The following is a 14,504-nucleotide window of genomic DNA, read 5'->3' on the forward strand; positions in this document are numbered from 1 at the left end:
ACACCAACATTTCAATCTTATTCTCAATTCGCTTGCTGACGATTCTCTTCTAAAAGTCGCTGTCGAGGAATTCTGTGCACGCCGTTGTCTGATCAATTTCCAGTTGCTTGCTCGCATCTCGCAAATCTACGCACTATCTGGTTTCACTGGTGTGGCATCACCTGGCACGAGGAAAGGAGCGGTACTATCTCGTATGGAGCAGGACAGTGCATTACCAGAAGCACCGGAGGATGATGCGGATGACGCGGATGACACTGCTGATGCACCTTATGAAGTTGATGACCTGCAGCAAGGCATAGGCACCCTGGTGGAATACTTATCTGACTTAGTACTTACTCGTTGATACAATCATTGTTTCGTAGTCGAATCACACAATCATGATGGTTCCCTCTGGACATTAGATTTTGCGAAGGAGACAGGAAGGCGAAAGATTAAGATTGAATTATCAGTGAAGTATATCCAAGGCTGAGAAAGCAGGAAGGCGAAAGATTAAGATCGAATTTACAGGAAGGTGAAAGATTAAGATCGAATTTATATACAAGAAGGCGAAAGATTAAGACCGAACTATTGGTGAAGTATATTCAAGGCCTAGAAAGCAGGAAGGCGAAAGATTAAGATCGAATTTATTCAGCCAGTGAGTCGAATTGGCAGTCACTGACTCTGTATGCGAAGGTTTGATCGTTAGTAAGTGTCTGAATCAGCCACTCTGTTATCGCATCATCTCAATGTTCTCACTGGCAACATCGTCTCTATTTGATCGCCACCATCACATTCAAGTTCTCATGTCAACTTCTTCTTCTTCCAGATCCAGATGCTATGTAGTGTTTGGTGGTTGCAACTCTGGTGTTTTCACTGAACGGTTTGCCTTCGCATACTATACAAACTAGATGGCTAACTCTTTTACAGACCATTTATCACAAATCCTTCAGGCGCTCATTATTTTCCTATTGCCATTCGTTGTCTGTCAATTGAACATGCCTGGAAACTTGACAGCCTCCAATCTATTATCAAGACTGCGAAGATCAATGAAGACACTTTGCCTGCTGATGCTGCTCGCACCTTTCTGACTTCTGACACTGCACATGGCGTGCTTCAACAGGAGCGCCACGAAAAAGTAGTCACAGGTTTCTATAGCGTTCTTTTTGGGTTTGAGACGGGTATTTTCACTACATGGTGCGTCTCACATCTTCTATGTCACTCCAATACTAACTGTTGAAACTACTATGCAGGAAAGATTGCCATCAAGCTGTCTCGGGCTTTCAGCGCCCAAAGTACAAAAAATTCATTTCATTTGCTGAAGCAATTGCATGGATGATCATGAAGGGTGAGGTCCTCGACACACTCAAGGCAAAGGAGAACGAAACGCACCGTCCCTTAGGTATGTTCATCATCTTGTTTGTGCCGTCTCATCGTCACTCTGTCTAACGCCCTATACAGCTACCCAAGAAGATCGCACCTTCATCGGCCTCCAGAGTTCACACCAATCTTCTTCCGTGAAATTGGATCCTTGCGAGTACATTCTCTTTGTTATTCAATATAAATACTAATGGGACTTATTACAGTACTTGTCGATGTCAACTTACACTCTGAGACGACGCCACGCCGTGTCCATGTCGAATTACCCTCCGAGACACCACGTCGCATCGTTATTCCAGCTTTTCCACTTACATCTTCACCTCAGTCTTCTTGTGCATGGAGAACCGCTGCTCCAGCACACAGCTCGATGTCGCTCGAAGCATCCGGAACATCGAAGCCCCGAGTTTATCAGGCTGTTCGGGAGTTAAGTGGAGTGCAATCTGCACACTACGAACCCCCTCCACATGATGATACCCCCATGCCTTCCTTTGGTGATCTTGCTGATTCCTATCTCCAGTCTCATGGCTTCACTCTCCGTGCTGTGCTTTGCATTGCCCATGCTGTAGACACCAGCAAATCTGGCCAGGAGTTTGTTGATGAGATTTCAGGAAGGGGTCTTGCCATCTCTGAGGCACACTGGCTTTGGATGCTCATTACTGGTGACGATGGTTTTTGATGCACATATATCTTGCTTAGATCTAAAGTCACGTGCATAGACACACTAGCGAACACTGCCATTTGTCGGGTCTTCATCTCTTTTTTGCTGTCGGATCTCTTTGTTTTGTCAGGTCTCTTTTTTTTTGCTTTATTTCGCACTGCTGCAGGCTATTGCAGTCATGCCTGACACTTCCAATTCACTTGGCCGCTATGCTAATAAAATGCGGAGGCTTACTACCAACCAGCCTCGCAAACCCTGGCATCAACGCACCAGGACTTGGTACAAGCTTTCAGCAGCTGACAAAGCTGTTTTGAAAGACAAACGGCTAACACACCGTGTTTCATATGCACAGGCACTCCAAGAGGCTCGCAACATCGTAAATGAACAAGCAAAGTTGCTACATGAGAGATTCGGCAAACACAGTGTCGAGTACTACTTTGGAGAACTTATGCAGCGCGCTCGAGTAGCACAGTCATCACGCAGCCCCACGCGGTGGAATGCGTTTGTTCGCAAAGAAGTGAAACGCATCAACGCTGGTATGTTTTTTCACTATTTCATTTGACGATGCTCATGTCTCTACCTACGTTAGAACGTCCTTCTGGCTCTCCATCTGTCAAAGCCTCACAATGCGTGAAAGAGCTTGCATCACGTTGGAACAATATGACAAAGGCCGCACAAGAGGAGGAAACCAATGATGCAGTACAGTCACTCGAAGAATTTCGTGAAATGAAAAATCTTGCTCTCCACAACGTGCCTTTAAATGCTTTTCAAGATGTTCGAAAGACCTTGGAGACACTTGATTGAGAGGTACTAAGTATTTTTTTTAATCATAATTCATAATGCTAACAACTCAAAGGCTCGCTCTTTGAACGCTCGCACAGGTGTTGAAGTCTTGATCATCGCAACGCGCTCCAACCTCGATCATTTCAACCAGCCGCACCTCTTTCACACTCAACGAGCTGCAGATTTTCTGGATGCATGCTACGGTACTTCAGCTATGGATGTTGCCTTGCGTATGGAGGCCTTCTGCATCGCTGGTGTCCAAGGTTAGCACAGAGGCCGTTCATCTATTAACGATTACTAACTGTAGTCTACTCGCAGGTGTTGCAAAGACTCATCTTCAAGAAGTTCTCGCTCTCAAGAAAGCCATCAGTGTGCTAATCCTGCAGAAACTTCGTATGTTTGCTATTTGGTCTTTGGTGTACGGTATCTAACACAATAACATAACAGAAGCTGAAGCTGCACCTTTCAAAGTCCCTCGTATTTACTATCAAAACTTCGACTCTTATATCACCGCCAAATTCCATATCATCCTCGAGAACTGGCCGCTCAGCAAGTTCTGCGCCCCAGGGGACATCAGCTCACGGTCTGAATTGACCGTGCTGCATAATGCATGGCAGTCGGGTGCTACGCGCTTTCGTAAACTGACAGAGGCTGAACTTAAGGATTGGGAGGATCAGCATTCGAAGAAGCACTAAACGGCCGCACTGGAGACAGAGACGAAGCTGGACTTCCCAATGGCAACGACAACACTTCCAACAGTGACAACAGTGTTTCCAACAGCGACAATGGCACTTCGAACAACAACGACACTTCCAACAGCAACAATGGCACTTCCAACGACATTCCCAGCAGTGACATTCCTCCCCCTACTACCAGCACCACTCCTCCAGAGACTCAAGCCCAATTTCATCAAGGATCGAAGCGCAAGGCTCGTGCAACAGGTGTCAGCACTGTCACCACGACAAATGGAAGTGGCATTGCTGTGGAGAAGCGGGCACGCAAAGAGCGGTCAGACAAAGGCCAGAAGCGCGGTCCTCGCAAGAAACCATGCACCAACGACAGCGGCAGTACTGCAAGCGCCAACGAGAGTGGAAGTACCCCAAGCGCCAACGACAGTGGAAGTGCCACAAGCGCCTCTGTCAGTTCTGTACACCAGACAAGCGCTAGCACTGACGGAAGCTCAGCAAGTGCTATACCTCAGCCCTCTTGACTTACATACTTACAATACTATGCTTGTTTCTGAATTTTCCTAATGAAATACTCGTGATTTGCCTTATAAAATAGTGCACTAAGACTCTTTAAATTGTTACGCATGAGGGCGCACAAAAAAACAGTGCATTTAGATGTAATTTACATTGAATACTCGAGCTCGTCGTGGACAACGACGAGCACGAAGGTTTAAGGACATTGCCGACGCGTTGTGACTCAGTATTACCAAAAATAGAATGTTTGCGTACGTTGTACTCGGTAATAGGCAGCAGTAGCACCGGTGTCCCATGGGGAGTTCCTGCCTTATGTTAGCAAGGGAGGATATTCAGCATTATTCAGGTATTTATTGGCAGTGTCAGGGATTGATGCGAACTGAGCTAATTAGGTTGGCGTTCCCAGGGTAGTATGGCAGCCTATTTAGGCAATGATAATGTAAGGTTGAGGTGCATTTTCGATGTTTTGGGTCTTTGGACTTTCCCACACTCCATTTCTTATCTATTTCACTTCCTCAGCACTCAATTCCTGTTGGATTGTTTTGTGAATTTATGAATATGATACTGAATATATTTGGAATGTACTCCAAGTTTCTGATTATTAAATTTCGATGTTTTGAAGGTATTGATCCCTTATCAGTAGAAATAGCAAGCATATGCAGTATCTCAAGCCTACAACCTATTTTGAACTGATCTTTGTCATACAAAGCAAGTATATATACTGTGATAATCATATATGAGCAGGCTGGATTATTTATGCAAGATTAAGACATGTAAAAACATCAAAAATGCGATTTTCTATATTTTAATTCCTGTAGAAGGATCCTATATGTGTTCTGGGCCAGCTATATGATATATCTACTCCAAATATACATAGAAATAGACCCCTCACCTCAATTAAGGTCCGGTCCTACAGGAAAAACTTTCACAGGGGGTGAACCACCAGGAGAGGGGGGTACACTATGCAACAGGTGATCATCCTATGGTCCTATGCTCCTGATATATTGTTCCTACTGTTGAATAGATACTGGGAATCATTTTTCAAAGGCTGTCCACCTAGAAATCATTAAATGAGAACACATTTTATGTTTCCTTGCATATGTGCTATATCTATTGATGTAGGACGCTTCAGGGGGTGAAATAAAGATGGGAATCTACTCATATATGCTCATAGACATGTTCTGAATATAATAGAACACCTCCCCACCAAAGGGGCAAAAATGCGAAAATGTTTTATAACCTACCCTATGTCAAGAGGGCCCTAGAGGAGGAGCAGGCACACAAATAGACAAAAAAAGCGGTCTATTACATTATATCATACATATATATACTAAACTGCTACTTATATATGCACAGGGATCTATTGTGGTGTGGTGGTGAAGCTGCAATGATGTAGGGGGAGGGTGGGAATAATTGAAATTGTGGGGATGTACCATATTGGGTCATGTTTTGGGTGTTGTGGAGTAAGGTGGCTAAAAATGCGAAAATGCGGAGTGTGGGAATAGTGTGAGAAGGCCTGACATGAGGAGTTGACCAAATGCCTGGAATGACAAAAGCTGAGTTTCAAAATTGCCAAAATTGCGGCAGTGCATATTGGGTACATGGTGATATATCATTTGTAATGGCATCTAAACTATTTGCCGTGGTAAGCCGACTCCAGGGATATATCACGGATTTACTTCAATGACAGTAAAATGATATATCATATTGACACTATGGCCTGCCATCTCACAGAGACTTCTAAAGTCACTGTTGAGAGCGCTATCTCAGCCAAAACCACTGAGAAATCTGGAGATGTGCTCGTTGGAGGCTTCGATGATGAAGAGGAGGATGATTCATTGGAACACCAGCTTGCTCGATCGACAGTCAAGAAAGGCCAGGAGCTAGCTATGGTGATTTTCCTTTGTTTATTGATATTTTACACTACTGATTTATCTTTACAAACTAGTGTTACACTCACACACGATGACTCAGATGCCGGCATATATGATGATGAGCCCAAGGCTCCATTCACTCAGCGTAGTGAGGCGTGGTCAGTGCCTCGTCCTAGGCCAGTGCCTAAAAGGAAGGCAGCAGACATCCTGGAGGTTTCGTCTGCCAGTGAAATCGAAGACTTTGACGCTGTTGCAAGTGACCATGATCTACTATCTGATGCTGACGACTATTCTATGGAGGTTGATTCAACCCACTCAGACCTCAAGCCAGAGACATCTCAACCTGTGGCCAACTTGAAGCAAGATCCTGCACTGCTCATGAAGACCCTATCAAAGTTGCAAAATGCTTGCCGCACTACAAATTCAGTGAGAACTCGATTCTCACATGAGTTTCCGCTGACTGATATTTGTAGACATCTGTCACAACTGTAGACATGGACACTCCAGCGCCCAAGAGGGTGAAGACCACAGCACCAATCAACGCTACTCCTGCACAGGCTCAACAGCCTGTAGTCCAATGCGACACGCCTGCAAAATCAGTAAAGCCCTGGGCGCAATATCGAAACACCAATTTACCTGCGCCAGTTCAGGGTGACCAGCACTGGACTAAGAAATTTCTTCCGACCGTACTGTTGTGGATGGGGAGTCTTGAAGATGACCTTGTTTGGACCATCACAGATGCAAATCTACTCAAGCATATTCAAGTCATGTTCAATGCTGTGTATCTGGAGCTCAGCATTCAGTTGGTCCAGAATGGTGTCGTTTTCTCCCTTGTATGTTTTTCTTCTTGTTTTTATGGCTGACTTATATATCTTACACCATGACACCTTTGACTAGACTGTTCAATGGCTTTCTGAATGGCACAGCAACTTGGGCTCAACAGCCATCGCAATTATCATTGATTTCCTGACGAGCGACAAGGAATGTGACCCACAGGTCCTTGTGGGCCTCCTCTTGAACAATTTCACCTTCCTTTTCAGCGACATGGACACATGCGATCCCCTTGGAGTGTACCATTCCGCCTTTATGCTTCAGCTCTTCGGAAAGGCACACCTCGCTAATATTAGCAGCCACGCCAATGTTCCTGCACTCAAGACTCATGTTCTAACATCAAGTGGAATGGTAGGTGCTCTATCACTTTGTGCTGCAGCTGTAAGGCTTCTTTTGTTCTCTCTCATGGATACTATTGACAATGTTCAACTTCTGCAGCAGCTTTAGCGCGCTGTGGAAATGGTTTCCACTGGTGATATCAAGGCCGAGAATATTTTAGCTTCAGCATCATCTAGCAAAACAAACATCAAGTTGCCGAAAGTTCTCAACAAGGTCACGGGCAAGGAGACCAATGCCCCCTTCTTGTTCTCACACGACAGGTGCACGAAGAAGACAAAACAGTATGCCACGTCCATCAAGAAGAAGGGACCAGCCTTTATTGCATCATTGACAGACATAGCGCAGTCTGGCTTGAAGGAATGTGCAGCCTGGGATTCGGCTGTCACAGAGGACAAATCCAAAGACGAGCGTGCTTTGCTGTGTATTTATGTGCTGCTTTCGTTGACTTACATCTTTACTGAATTTTATGTATTTTTCATAGAAATCTCCAATGGCACTATGGACACAGGCTGCTGCTGCTACTGGTAGCATTCACTATACTCAGTCCCCACTGTTCTAAACCCCGTCAAGATATATATCCTCATCACTCGCACACTGCTCATTCGCTCTACTATGCTGTCGTCATTTGCCTCTCGTCACTTGTTTTCTTTTAATCTCATTGTATTGTGCATGGTTTCAGGTCTACACTGGTACTACCTCCGCCCGCTCTCTAGTTTTACTACACGATCTCCATATATTGCTTCCTTAATTTCCACTTTTTCGCTCCGACGGCCCCCTTTCTTTTGCTTTCCTTTCACTACACAATTTCCGTATGTGCTTCCTTGATTTCTGCTTTTTCACTCGGACAGCCCCCTTTTTTTGCTTTCCTGCTGCTTTTAGCGTGCTTGTTGCTGAATGAGAAATTGCTTGCCTTGCAAAAAAAGCGAAATAAGTGAAAAAAAAAGTAGAAATCCAGACGACGAGTGGCCTTTTTCAGCTGGCGGTTTACTTATTTTGACCCTTGCTTATTTCTGCTTATTGTACAAGAAAAGTTAAAAATAAGTAAGGTAAGGAACCGGGCGTTTTACTGATGTAGATTGTGGCCAGCGAACCTAGTGAGCATACAAAGCACTGGCGTGCCTAGCGCTGCCTAGCGTTAGTAATATCCTTTCTCGCAACTGCTCATCCTCTTCGTTCTATGGAATCCTTCGCGGCACTTGCTTCGAGCACGAAGAAAGGTGCTTGCACTTTCTATTGTTAATCTGACGGGCAGTAGCGAGCTCTGTATTCCTCATGATGTAGGACCTATGCGCCAAGCAAGCAAATATTTGGGCTGAATGCCGCAAGATTACCTGGCAATTCAAATGGGTCAACCGACATCCGAGACTTGCGCAACAGCGAGACCGATTGCTGGCGGTGTACTCCTGGGCTTGCAGTCCAAGCACCCAGGGTTCAGACTTCGGGACACCCAAAACCATCGAGGTCGATCAGGCACAAGTCTCGGAATGAGCACAAAAGCTCACCGTGCATGTACATGTTTAGGTTCAGATAAACACCAACGAAGACGTTGTCAAGCAATTCCCAAGCTCGTCGAATGATGGATGCGTTTTCCGTAATGGTGATGCACCGCGGGCCAGCGATCAAGCTTGAGACTCAATGAAAGTGGGAATGGAGTTGGAGTCTCTGGGATGAAGATGTTAGAATATAGCAGCCATTCTGCCACTCCCCTCCACTGGCGGGATACGCGCCCAACAGCTGCGAGGACAGAGGGCAAGAGACTGGAAGATAGAAGCAAGAGCCTCGTTCGGTAGGAAACTACTCCATGAGTCTGCAGTTGAATGAATGTTGGCGAAGGAGCATTTAAAGATACTCAAAAGTCGGTAAAACCACGGACATTTCGTCAGTGCAGGAGATGGCATAATAGATAACGTTTGACCGACAGTGACAAACTTGAATCTTTACTGGGATGCAAACAATGACTCCAATCACGAATTGGATTTCAAATATGGAGTTAGACAGAACGAAAAAGTTAGAATTACAGTACTGATACAGTATAAATATAACAAGAAGATCGGAAAATGTCTATGCACCGAAACCATACAGCGTACGCCCTGACCGCTTGAGTGCGTAGACGACGTCAAGGGCGGTGACGGTTTTCCGCTTTGCGTGCTCAGTGTATGTTACCGAGTCACGGATGACCTGCGAGGAATCGTCAGCATGCGCATTAGGTATCAATGCAAAAAACGAACGTTTTCAAGGAAGATCTTGAGAACCCCGCGGGTCTCCTCGTAGATGAGACCGGAGATACGCTTGACACCACCACGACGGGCGAGACGACGAATGGCAGGCTTTGTTATGCCTGTACGTGCAAGTTAAATAAATGACAAGGCCAAGGACCGACGAATGACTTACCCTGAATGTTGTCACGAAGAATTTTACGATGACGCTTGGCACCACCCTTTCCGAGACCCTTCAAAACACGTTAGACCAAAAGCGAGATATCTTTGAATTTAGACTCACCTTGCCACCCTTTCCACGGCCAGACATTGTGTTGAGTTAAAAGTAAAGTGTGGTGAAGCGCGTGAGCGTAATGTGTTTGCGAGAGACGAGTGGAAGATAGAACGCCGAAATGAGCCACGACTGCTTATATATGAGCGGCGGGTGGCTGTGCTGAATTACCGTGTCCAAGTTTGTTGATTGAGGAATATGGTCCTGCACGTGATCACGCGACGCGCGCGTATATAGTGTACACCTCTATTTGGGGAATATGCTTATTACCGTACCACCACCCACTTCATTGACTATCGTCTTTACTTTGTGCCAATTATCCCTATTCATTAACAATGGCTCGTACCAAGCAAACCGCTCGCAAGTCCACTGGTGGTAAGTAATACTTTAGGTCTAGGAAAGGCACTCGAGCTCATTAACTATCAGGCAAGGCCCCTCGTAAACAATTGGCCGCCAAGTCCGCAGCTCGCAAGACCGCTCAAGCAGTAAGTGTTATCTTTCAACCTTCTAAACTTTGCTCACAGTTTTCTCAGAGCACCGGTGGTGTCAAGAAGCCCCATCGTTTCCGCCCCGGTACCGTCGCTCTTCGTGAGATCCGTCGGTACCAGAAATCAACAGAGCTCCTCATCCGCAAGCTCCCCTTCCAACGACTTGTTCGTGAAATCGCACAGGATTTCAAGGTCAGTCCCTCTTGCATAAATGTGATACTTCGCGGCTGATTGTTCGTCAGACTGACCTGCGCTTCCAATCATCTGCCGTCATGGCTCTTCAAGAAGCTGCTGAAGCATACCTCGTCTCGCTGTTTGAGGACACAAACTTGGCTGCTATTCACGCAAAGCGTGTTACTATTCAACCAAAAGATCTTGCTCTTGCACGGCGGCTTCGCGGCGAGCGTTCGTAGAGGGTTATGGTTCTATTAGTGGTTGGGCTGTATTCTATTGTACTATCTATTTCTTTCGCACTATAGTCGACTGGTCCATTTTGACATGCAATCTGCAATGACAAGCGGATTCCACATACCATTTTGATCAGACAGTCTGAATGCACACAACTTTGATTCAGACAGCACCCTGAATATCGAAGCAACCATAGTTTGCGTTGATGAGTTATTTAGATACGTCCCTAGACTGTCCCCAGTACCCCTGTTTAATGATTAGTTTCGGGTAGATCTTCCCAGATTCGGGCGGGGGCAACAGATGATCTGCTGTCTTGCAGATCTGACCGGTGACCAGTGCGTGCCGAGGGGGAGGACTCCAGCCGAGTCGTAGGCGAGGAGCCGCTTGGGACAAGAGACGAGTACACCCACCCAAACGGAAGGTGAAACCACCCAGGCATGTCAAATAACAGGTGAAGAAACAATACGAGGAACTGGAAGTAAAACAAGTGATCACGATGCAAGACATCGACGATAATTTATCAGAGAAAATGCCAAACATTGACAAGATCAAAGTAGCACTAACTATTGACTCAATGTCCAACTATGTATATCGTACTGTGATGTTAAATGTACAATCCATTATGTATGTAGTGAGATCGTCCCGCAATGTCTGCAGTTAATAAACAATTGATCAGTAAAGTCCCTGTCCAGTCACACGTCCATCCACCCCTATTTCACCCCAAATCATGACACCTTACATCCAAGCAGCACCCACAGCGATAGAGATACCACCCACGAGCAGTGCCCATGAAATACCCCAACGGCGAGAAGCAGCATTGCTTCCACCACCAGTACCAGCGGTAGCGCTGGCCGAGACGGAACCAATGGTAGCCGAAGGCGGAGCAGCATTGACCCCGTTCATAGCAAGCGCGGTGTTCGAGAGCGCAGCAAAACCCACAGCAGCTGGGTTATACCGGAAGACTGAATAAACATTTTTCTACCATCGCTGAAGTGAGCAAGCCGCCACCCAATAGACATCAACAGGCGCTTACCAGGAAAGTGTCTCCAATGATCCAGGTCGGGGCACTGCCACCTGTGCTCAGTTCAAAGAATGCGCCGATACACTGGGATGAGCTAATGGAGGTGAGTCGGAAGTCTGCGGGGGAGATTGGCCAGCTGGGCCCGCCGAATGAGATGGCAATGTTGACGCTGGTGCTGCAAGGGTAGGTCCAATATCCCTGCCAGCTACCTGAGCCAGGCTGCGAGCCTGGAATCTGTGCGTAGATTTCTGAGATGATGCTAGAGGGGCCACCGACGAGAGTGGTGCCGGTGTCGATGGCGGAGTAAGATGAAGATCCCGAGGGGATGGTGACGCTGCTTCCTTGAACGGTCAACGCTTTGAGACAGCCAATGTCAAACTTTGCAAAACTGAGCGACGAATGTACCCACATTTCATTGGTAGAATCCAATATGATGGCGTCGTTGGAAGGGACTGGTAATCAATGGTACCGGTGTAAAGGCTGCTGTTGACAAAGCCTGGCAATCATGCGTCAAATTGTGAACAGATTCCACGCTGAGATGACATACCCAAAGTGAACGATCCGCCAGGTTCCTGGGCATTGGGGCTGGTAGCGTTGATAAACCGCGTGAGTTGGAATGCCATGAGCGGATCTGTCCATGCTCCCGAGCTCGCCAAGGTCTGCCAGAACGGGGATGCTCCTGAACTAGCTATGCTCTGCCATCCCAACCCCAACAAGCCAGACACAGGCGTGTTAAGGAGGCCTGACGTCACTTGCGTGACGGCACCAAAGATTTGATTAGGGACAGAGAACCCAGCCATCTGTACAACGTCTTGGCCCAATGTACCTGCGGCGGCACCAGAACCGTATTGGATCTGGAAGGGCGTAGAAAGGTTGTGGAAAGTAGAGGAGGCCAGATCATCGAACAGCTGAACTTTGGAGCAGCCTAGGGTGCAGGCTTGATCTGCGACCCAGAGATCGCTACATAAGGTTCAGCACAGCACGAAAAACTTGTCAGGGGTAAAACTCACGCCGAGCCAGTGTCTAGGATGACATCGAAGGAGACGGGCGGTGTGCCTATGGCCAAAGAACCAAAGTAACTGGAACGAAAGGGTTCAACAAATTAATCCGCAGCAGAGATCACCGACCGACCTTGAATCTGCATTCTGGTTAGTCATCCTGTGTAAGTGATCAGCGATAGCGAAGTGGGAGCTAGGAGTCAATTCTCACAAGTTCGTCCCGGTACTCCTTTTCGCAATAGCTCCCCCATACTTAACGGTGAGAGTCTCTCGCTCGTTCTGTGCCCATGCTTCCCAATCAGCAGCGGTCCGTTCAGGCTGTCTTCGGATCAGAGGGATAGACTGGCCAGCAGCCGTTTCATATCCATTCGGAGCACCGGAGGCATTTGGTGAGATGACGAGCAAGAAAGACAGCACGAGTGCCAACGAGGAAAACATTGAAAATGCACTTGAAAGCAATGAAAACCGAGAATTTAACAGATTATGATAAAGTAGCTGGTGGTAAGAGAAAGAAAGAAAGTGGTTTGTCGCGCTCGCACTGCGAGGATGGTAGTACTGCGGAAGGCCAAGGTTCCCAAGGATTGTTTGGTCACGGCTCACGGATAATGCCGCGGCTTGGTCGGCTCCAAAATTCCAACCTCCTAAATAAACTATAATAGCTCCTATCGCTATATACATTCGAATATGCAATAAGACAATTTACTCCTGCTCCGTCGATCCCAGTTGCCAATCACTGATCCGAGCGGCGGCAAGGCAAGGCACTGAGACAGCACCCCTGATCGGAGATAGATCTTATTCCGAAGTTCGCCAAAAGTTTCGCAACGAGTTGAACCGAGTTGAACAATGGGCGGGAAGAAACGCAACGATAGCAGCTCATCATAAATACTTTTGACTAGCCCAAATCACATAAGGTAAATCCAAAAGTCCGTCCACCCTGAACAACCGCCAAGTCCCCTTGTCCAACAATCTCTCCAGGAACTCCCTCACGACATCTTCTTGCCTCAGTTCCACAATTACCAATACCCACGTCTTCCCTGCAGTCGAGACTGTCTCTATTGTCTCCGCGAGTGCGGGAAGAAGCGAGGGGTGGTATATACAATCGACAATCAGGACCAAGTCCCACTCGGTGTTGGGCTCAGGTGGCTTGGGGTAATAACATGACCGGCCTTTTGGCGGCAGGGACAGTAGGGTTTCCCAGTCTAACTCTTCCACGGCAATATTCGATCCTGGTAATCCCTCTGAAAGCTTTGTATTTTGCGTCCAACCCGCGAAATTAAGAGTGATGTTTTTGCGGATGAGTGGGAGGAGGGGTGCGATGTCTGTTGCCGTGTAGCTTTTCACGCATGCAGAAAGCGCGATGCTGAGCAAGCCCGTGCCTGCACTATCCGACCGATTAGAATGAAGAAAATACAACCGCAGACCTTGAAGCTCACCCCAACTCCAGTATATGGCTATTCCGGAGGCGATCTTTATCAAGTAACATGTTACTTGGAGGGAAGCGATGTTGCTGCAAGATCACTTGAGCGAACGCAATGCTACCGTCACCTCGTCGGATATCTGGCTAGCAGAACAAAGTACGCAGCATGATCCTACCTCGCTCGCCATAAGACGCTCCCCGTATCTCCTTTTCGACTGCGCAGCGCAGTTTTGTCTTGCGCGAGCTCGATCTCGACTGTATGTGGAGCCTCGTTGACACCGCGGCTTTTCTTCGCAGACTTGTCCTTTCGTGATCTCGACGCGGGTTTATCGTCAGTGGGTTTGGAAGGAGGTGATGGTGCGGTGAGTTCAAATCGAATGGACAGGATGTCCTTGCGAGAATCAACATGTCCTAGGCCGCGGAACCCATCTGGTCCTGTCAGGCCGAGTGGTTTTTGGTTTAGAGCTGTATATACGAGGAAGATCTGCGACGATCATAGATTTGAATCTCAACTTAAGTGAATTAAGCTGACCTCTTCGTCTGCATTCGTCACCGGCTCAGTGCCATCTGGGAGCTTCAGTAGATTTAAGGACATGGTATATACAGTCGAACAACAAATACTAAGCAGAGTCACTATGATAG

At 47.0% G+C, this 14,504-nt stretch overlaps 7 protein-coding genes across 7 annotated transcripts; 4 read left to right on the forward strand and 3 right to left on the reverse strand.

The window, feature by feature from the left end:
* Nucleotides 1–782: 782 nt before the first annotated feature.
* On the forward strand, nt 783–2,032 carry EDB91DRAFT_1253566 (uncharacterized protein; the record flags this gene model as incomplete). Its single annotated transcript, XM_041323669.1, has 4 exons — nt 783–859; nt 907–1,173; nt 1,230–1,378; nt 1,563–2,032. 4 exons carry the CDS (start codon nt 783–785, stop codon nt 2,030–2,032), a joined length of 963 nt encoding a protein of 320 aa, XP_041172057.1.
* A 160-nt stretch (nt 2,033–2,192) lies between these two features.
* EDB91DRAFT_1253567 (uncharacterized protein) lies at nt 2,193–4,007 on the forward strand (the record flags this gene model as incomplete). Its single annotated transcript, XM_041323670.1, has 6 exons — nt 2,193–2,550; nt 2,604–2,788; nt 2,871–3,060; nt 3,116–3,190; nt 3,245–3,418; nt 3,460–4,007. The coding sequence occupies 6 exons, from the start codon at nt 2,193–2,195 to the stop codon at nt 4,005–4,007; spliced, it is 1,530 nt and encodes a 509-aa protein (XP_041172058.1).
* Nucleotides 4,008–5,714: 1,707 nt separating this feature from the next.
* EDB91DRAFT_1253568 (uncharacterized protein) lies at nt 5,715–7,602 on the forward strand (the record flags this gene model as incomplete). The annotated part of the gene is made up of 5 exons (XM_041323671.1): nt 5,715–6,299; nt 6,347–6,706; nt 6,771–7,085; nt 7,152–7,472; nt 7,525–7,602. 5 exons carry the CDS (start codon nt 5,715–5,717, stop codon nt 7,600–7,602), a joined length of 1,659 nt encoding a protein of 552 aa, XP_041172059.1.
* Nucleotides 7,603–9,022: 1,420 nt separating this feature from the next.
* EDB91DRAFT_865336 (histone-fold-containing protein) lies at nt 9,023–9,673 on the reverse strand. Its single transcript, XM_041328642.1, has 4 exons — nt 9,543–9,673; nt 9,435–9,492; nt 9,272–9,381; nt 9,023–9,221 (listed from the first exon to the last, which is right to left on the reverse strand). Exons 1-4 carry the CDS (start codon nt 9,567–9,569, stop codon nt 9,105–9,107), a joined length of 312 nt encoding a protein of 103 aa, XP_041172060.1. The 5' UTR covers nt 9,570–9,673; the 3' UTR covers nt 9,023–9,104.
* Nucleotides 9,674–9,865: 192 nt separating this feature from the next.
* On the forward strand, nt 9,866–10,431 carry EDB91DRAFT_1228514 (histone-fold-containing protein; the record flags this gene model as incomplete). Its single annotated transcript, XM_041321024.1, has 4 exons — nt 9,866–9,905; nt 9,957–10,015; nt 10,064–10,210; nt 10,261–10,431. 4 exons carry the CDS (start codon nt 9,866–9,868, stop codon nt 10,429–10,431), a joined length of 417 nt encoding a protein of 138 aa, XP_041172061.1.
* A 730-nt stretch (nt 10,432–11,161) lies between these two features.
* Nucleotides 11,162–12,883, reverse strand: EDB91DRAFT_1060768 (aspartic peptidase domain-containing protein; the record flags this gene model as incomplete). The annotated part of the gene is made up of 7 exons (XM_041314374.1): nt 11,162–11,404; nt 11,460–11,803; nt 11,857–11,943; nt 11,995–12,407; nt 12,458–12,526; nt 12,579–12,605; nt 12,657–12,883. 7 exons carry the CDS (start codon nt 12,881–12,883, stop codon nt 11,162–11,164), a joined length of 1,410 nt encoding a protein of 469 aa, XP_041172062.1.
* A 438-nt stretch (nt 12,884–13,321) lies between these two features.
* On the reverse strand, nt 13,322–14,457 carry EDB91DRAFT_1239413 (putative methyltransferase-domain-containing protein; the record flags this gene model as incomplete). The annotated part of the gene is made up of 4 exons (XM_041321852.1): nt 13,322–13,826; nt 13,879–13,980; nt 14,039–14,346; nt 14,395–14,457. 4 exons carry the CDS (start codon nt 14,455–14,457, stop codon nt 13,322–13,324), a joined length of 978 nt encoding a protein of 325 aa, XP_041172063.1.
* Nucleotides 14,458–14,504: the final 47 nt, after the last annotated feature.

This window comes from Suillus paluster (genome assembly GCF_016628075.1).
Source record: "Suillus paluster strain FC165 chromosome Unknown EDB91scaffold_88, whole genome shotgun sequence".
Lineage (NCBI taxonomy): Eukaryota > Fungi > Basidiomycota > Agaricomycetes > Boletales > Suillaceae > Suillus > Suillus paluster.

Excerpts from the sequence above, each read along its gene's own strand:
- EDB91DRAFT_865336 (XM_041328642.1), bottom strand. The coding sequence starts at position 9,569 with ATGTCTGGCCGTGGAAAGGGTGGCAAG. Across the intron at positions 9,493-9,542 it reads GCCGTGGAAAGGGTGGCAAG|GGTCTCGGAAAGGGTGGTGC; the intron begins GTGAGTCTAAAT and ends CGTGTTTTGAAG. Across the intron at positions 9,382-9,434 it reads TCTTCGTGACAACATTCAGG|GCATAACAAAGCCTGCCATT; the intron begins GTAAGTCATTCG and ends TTGCACGTACAG.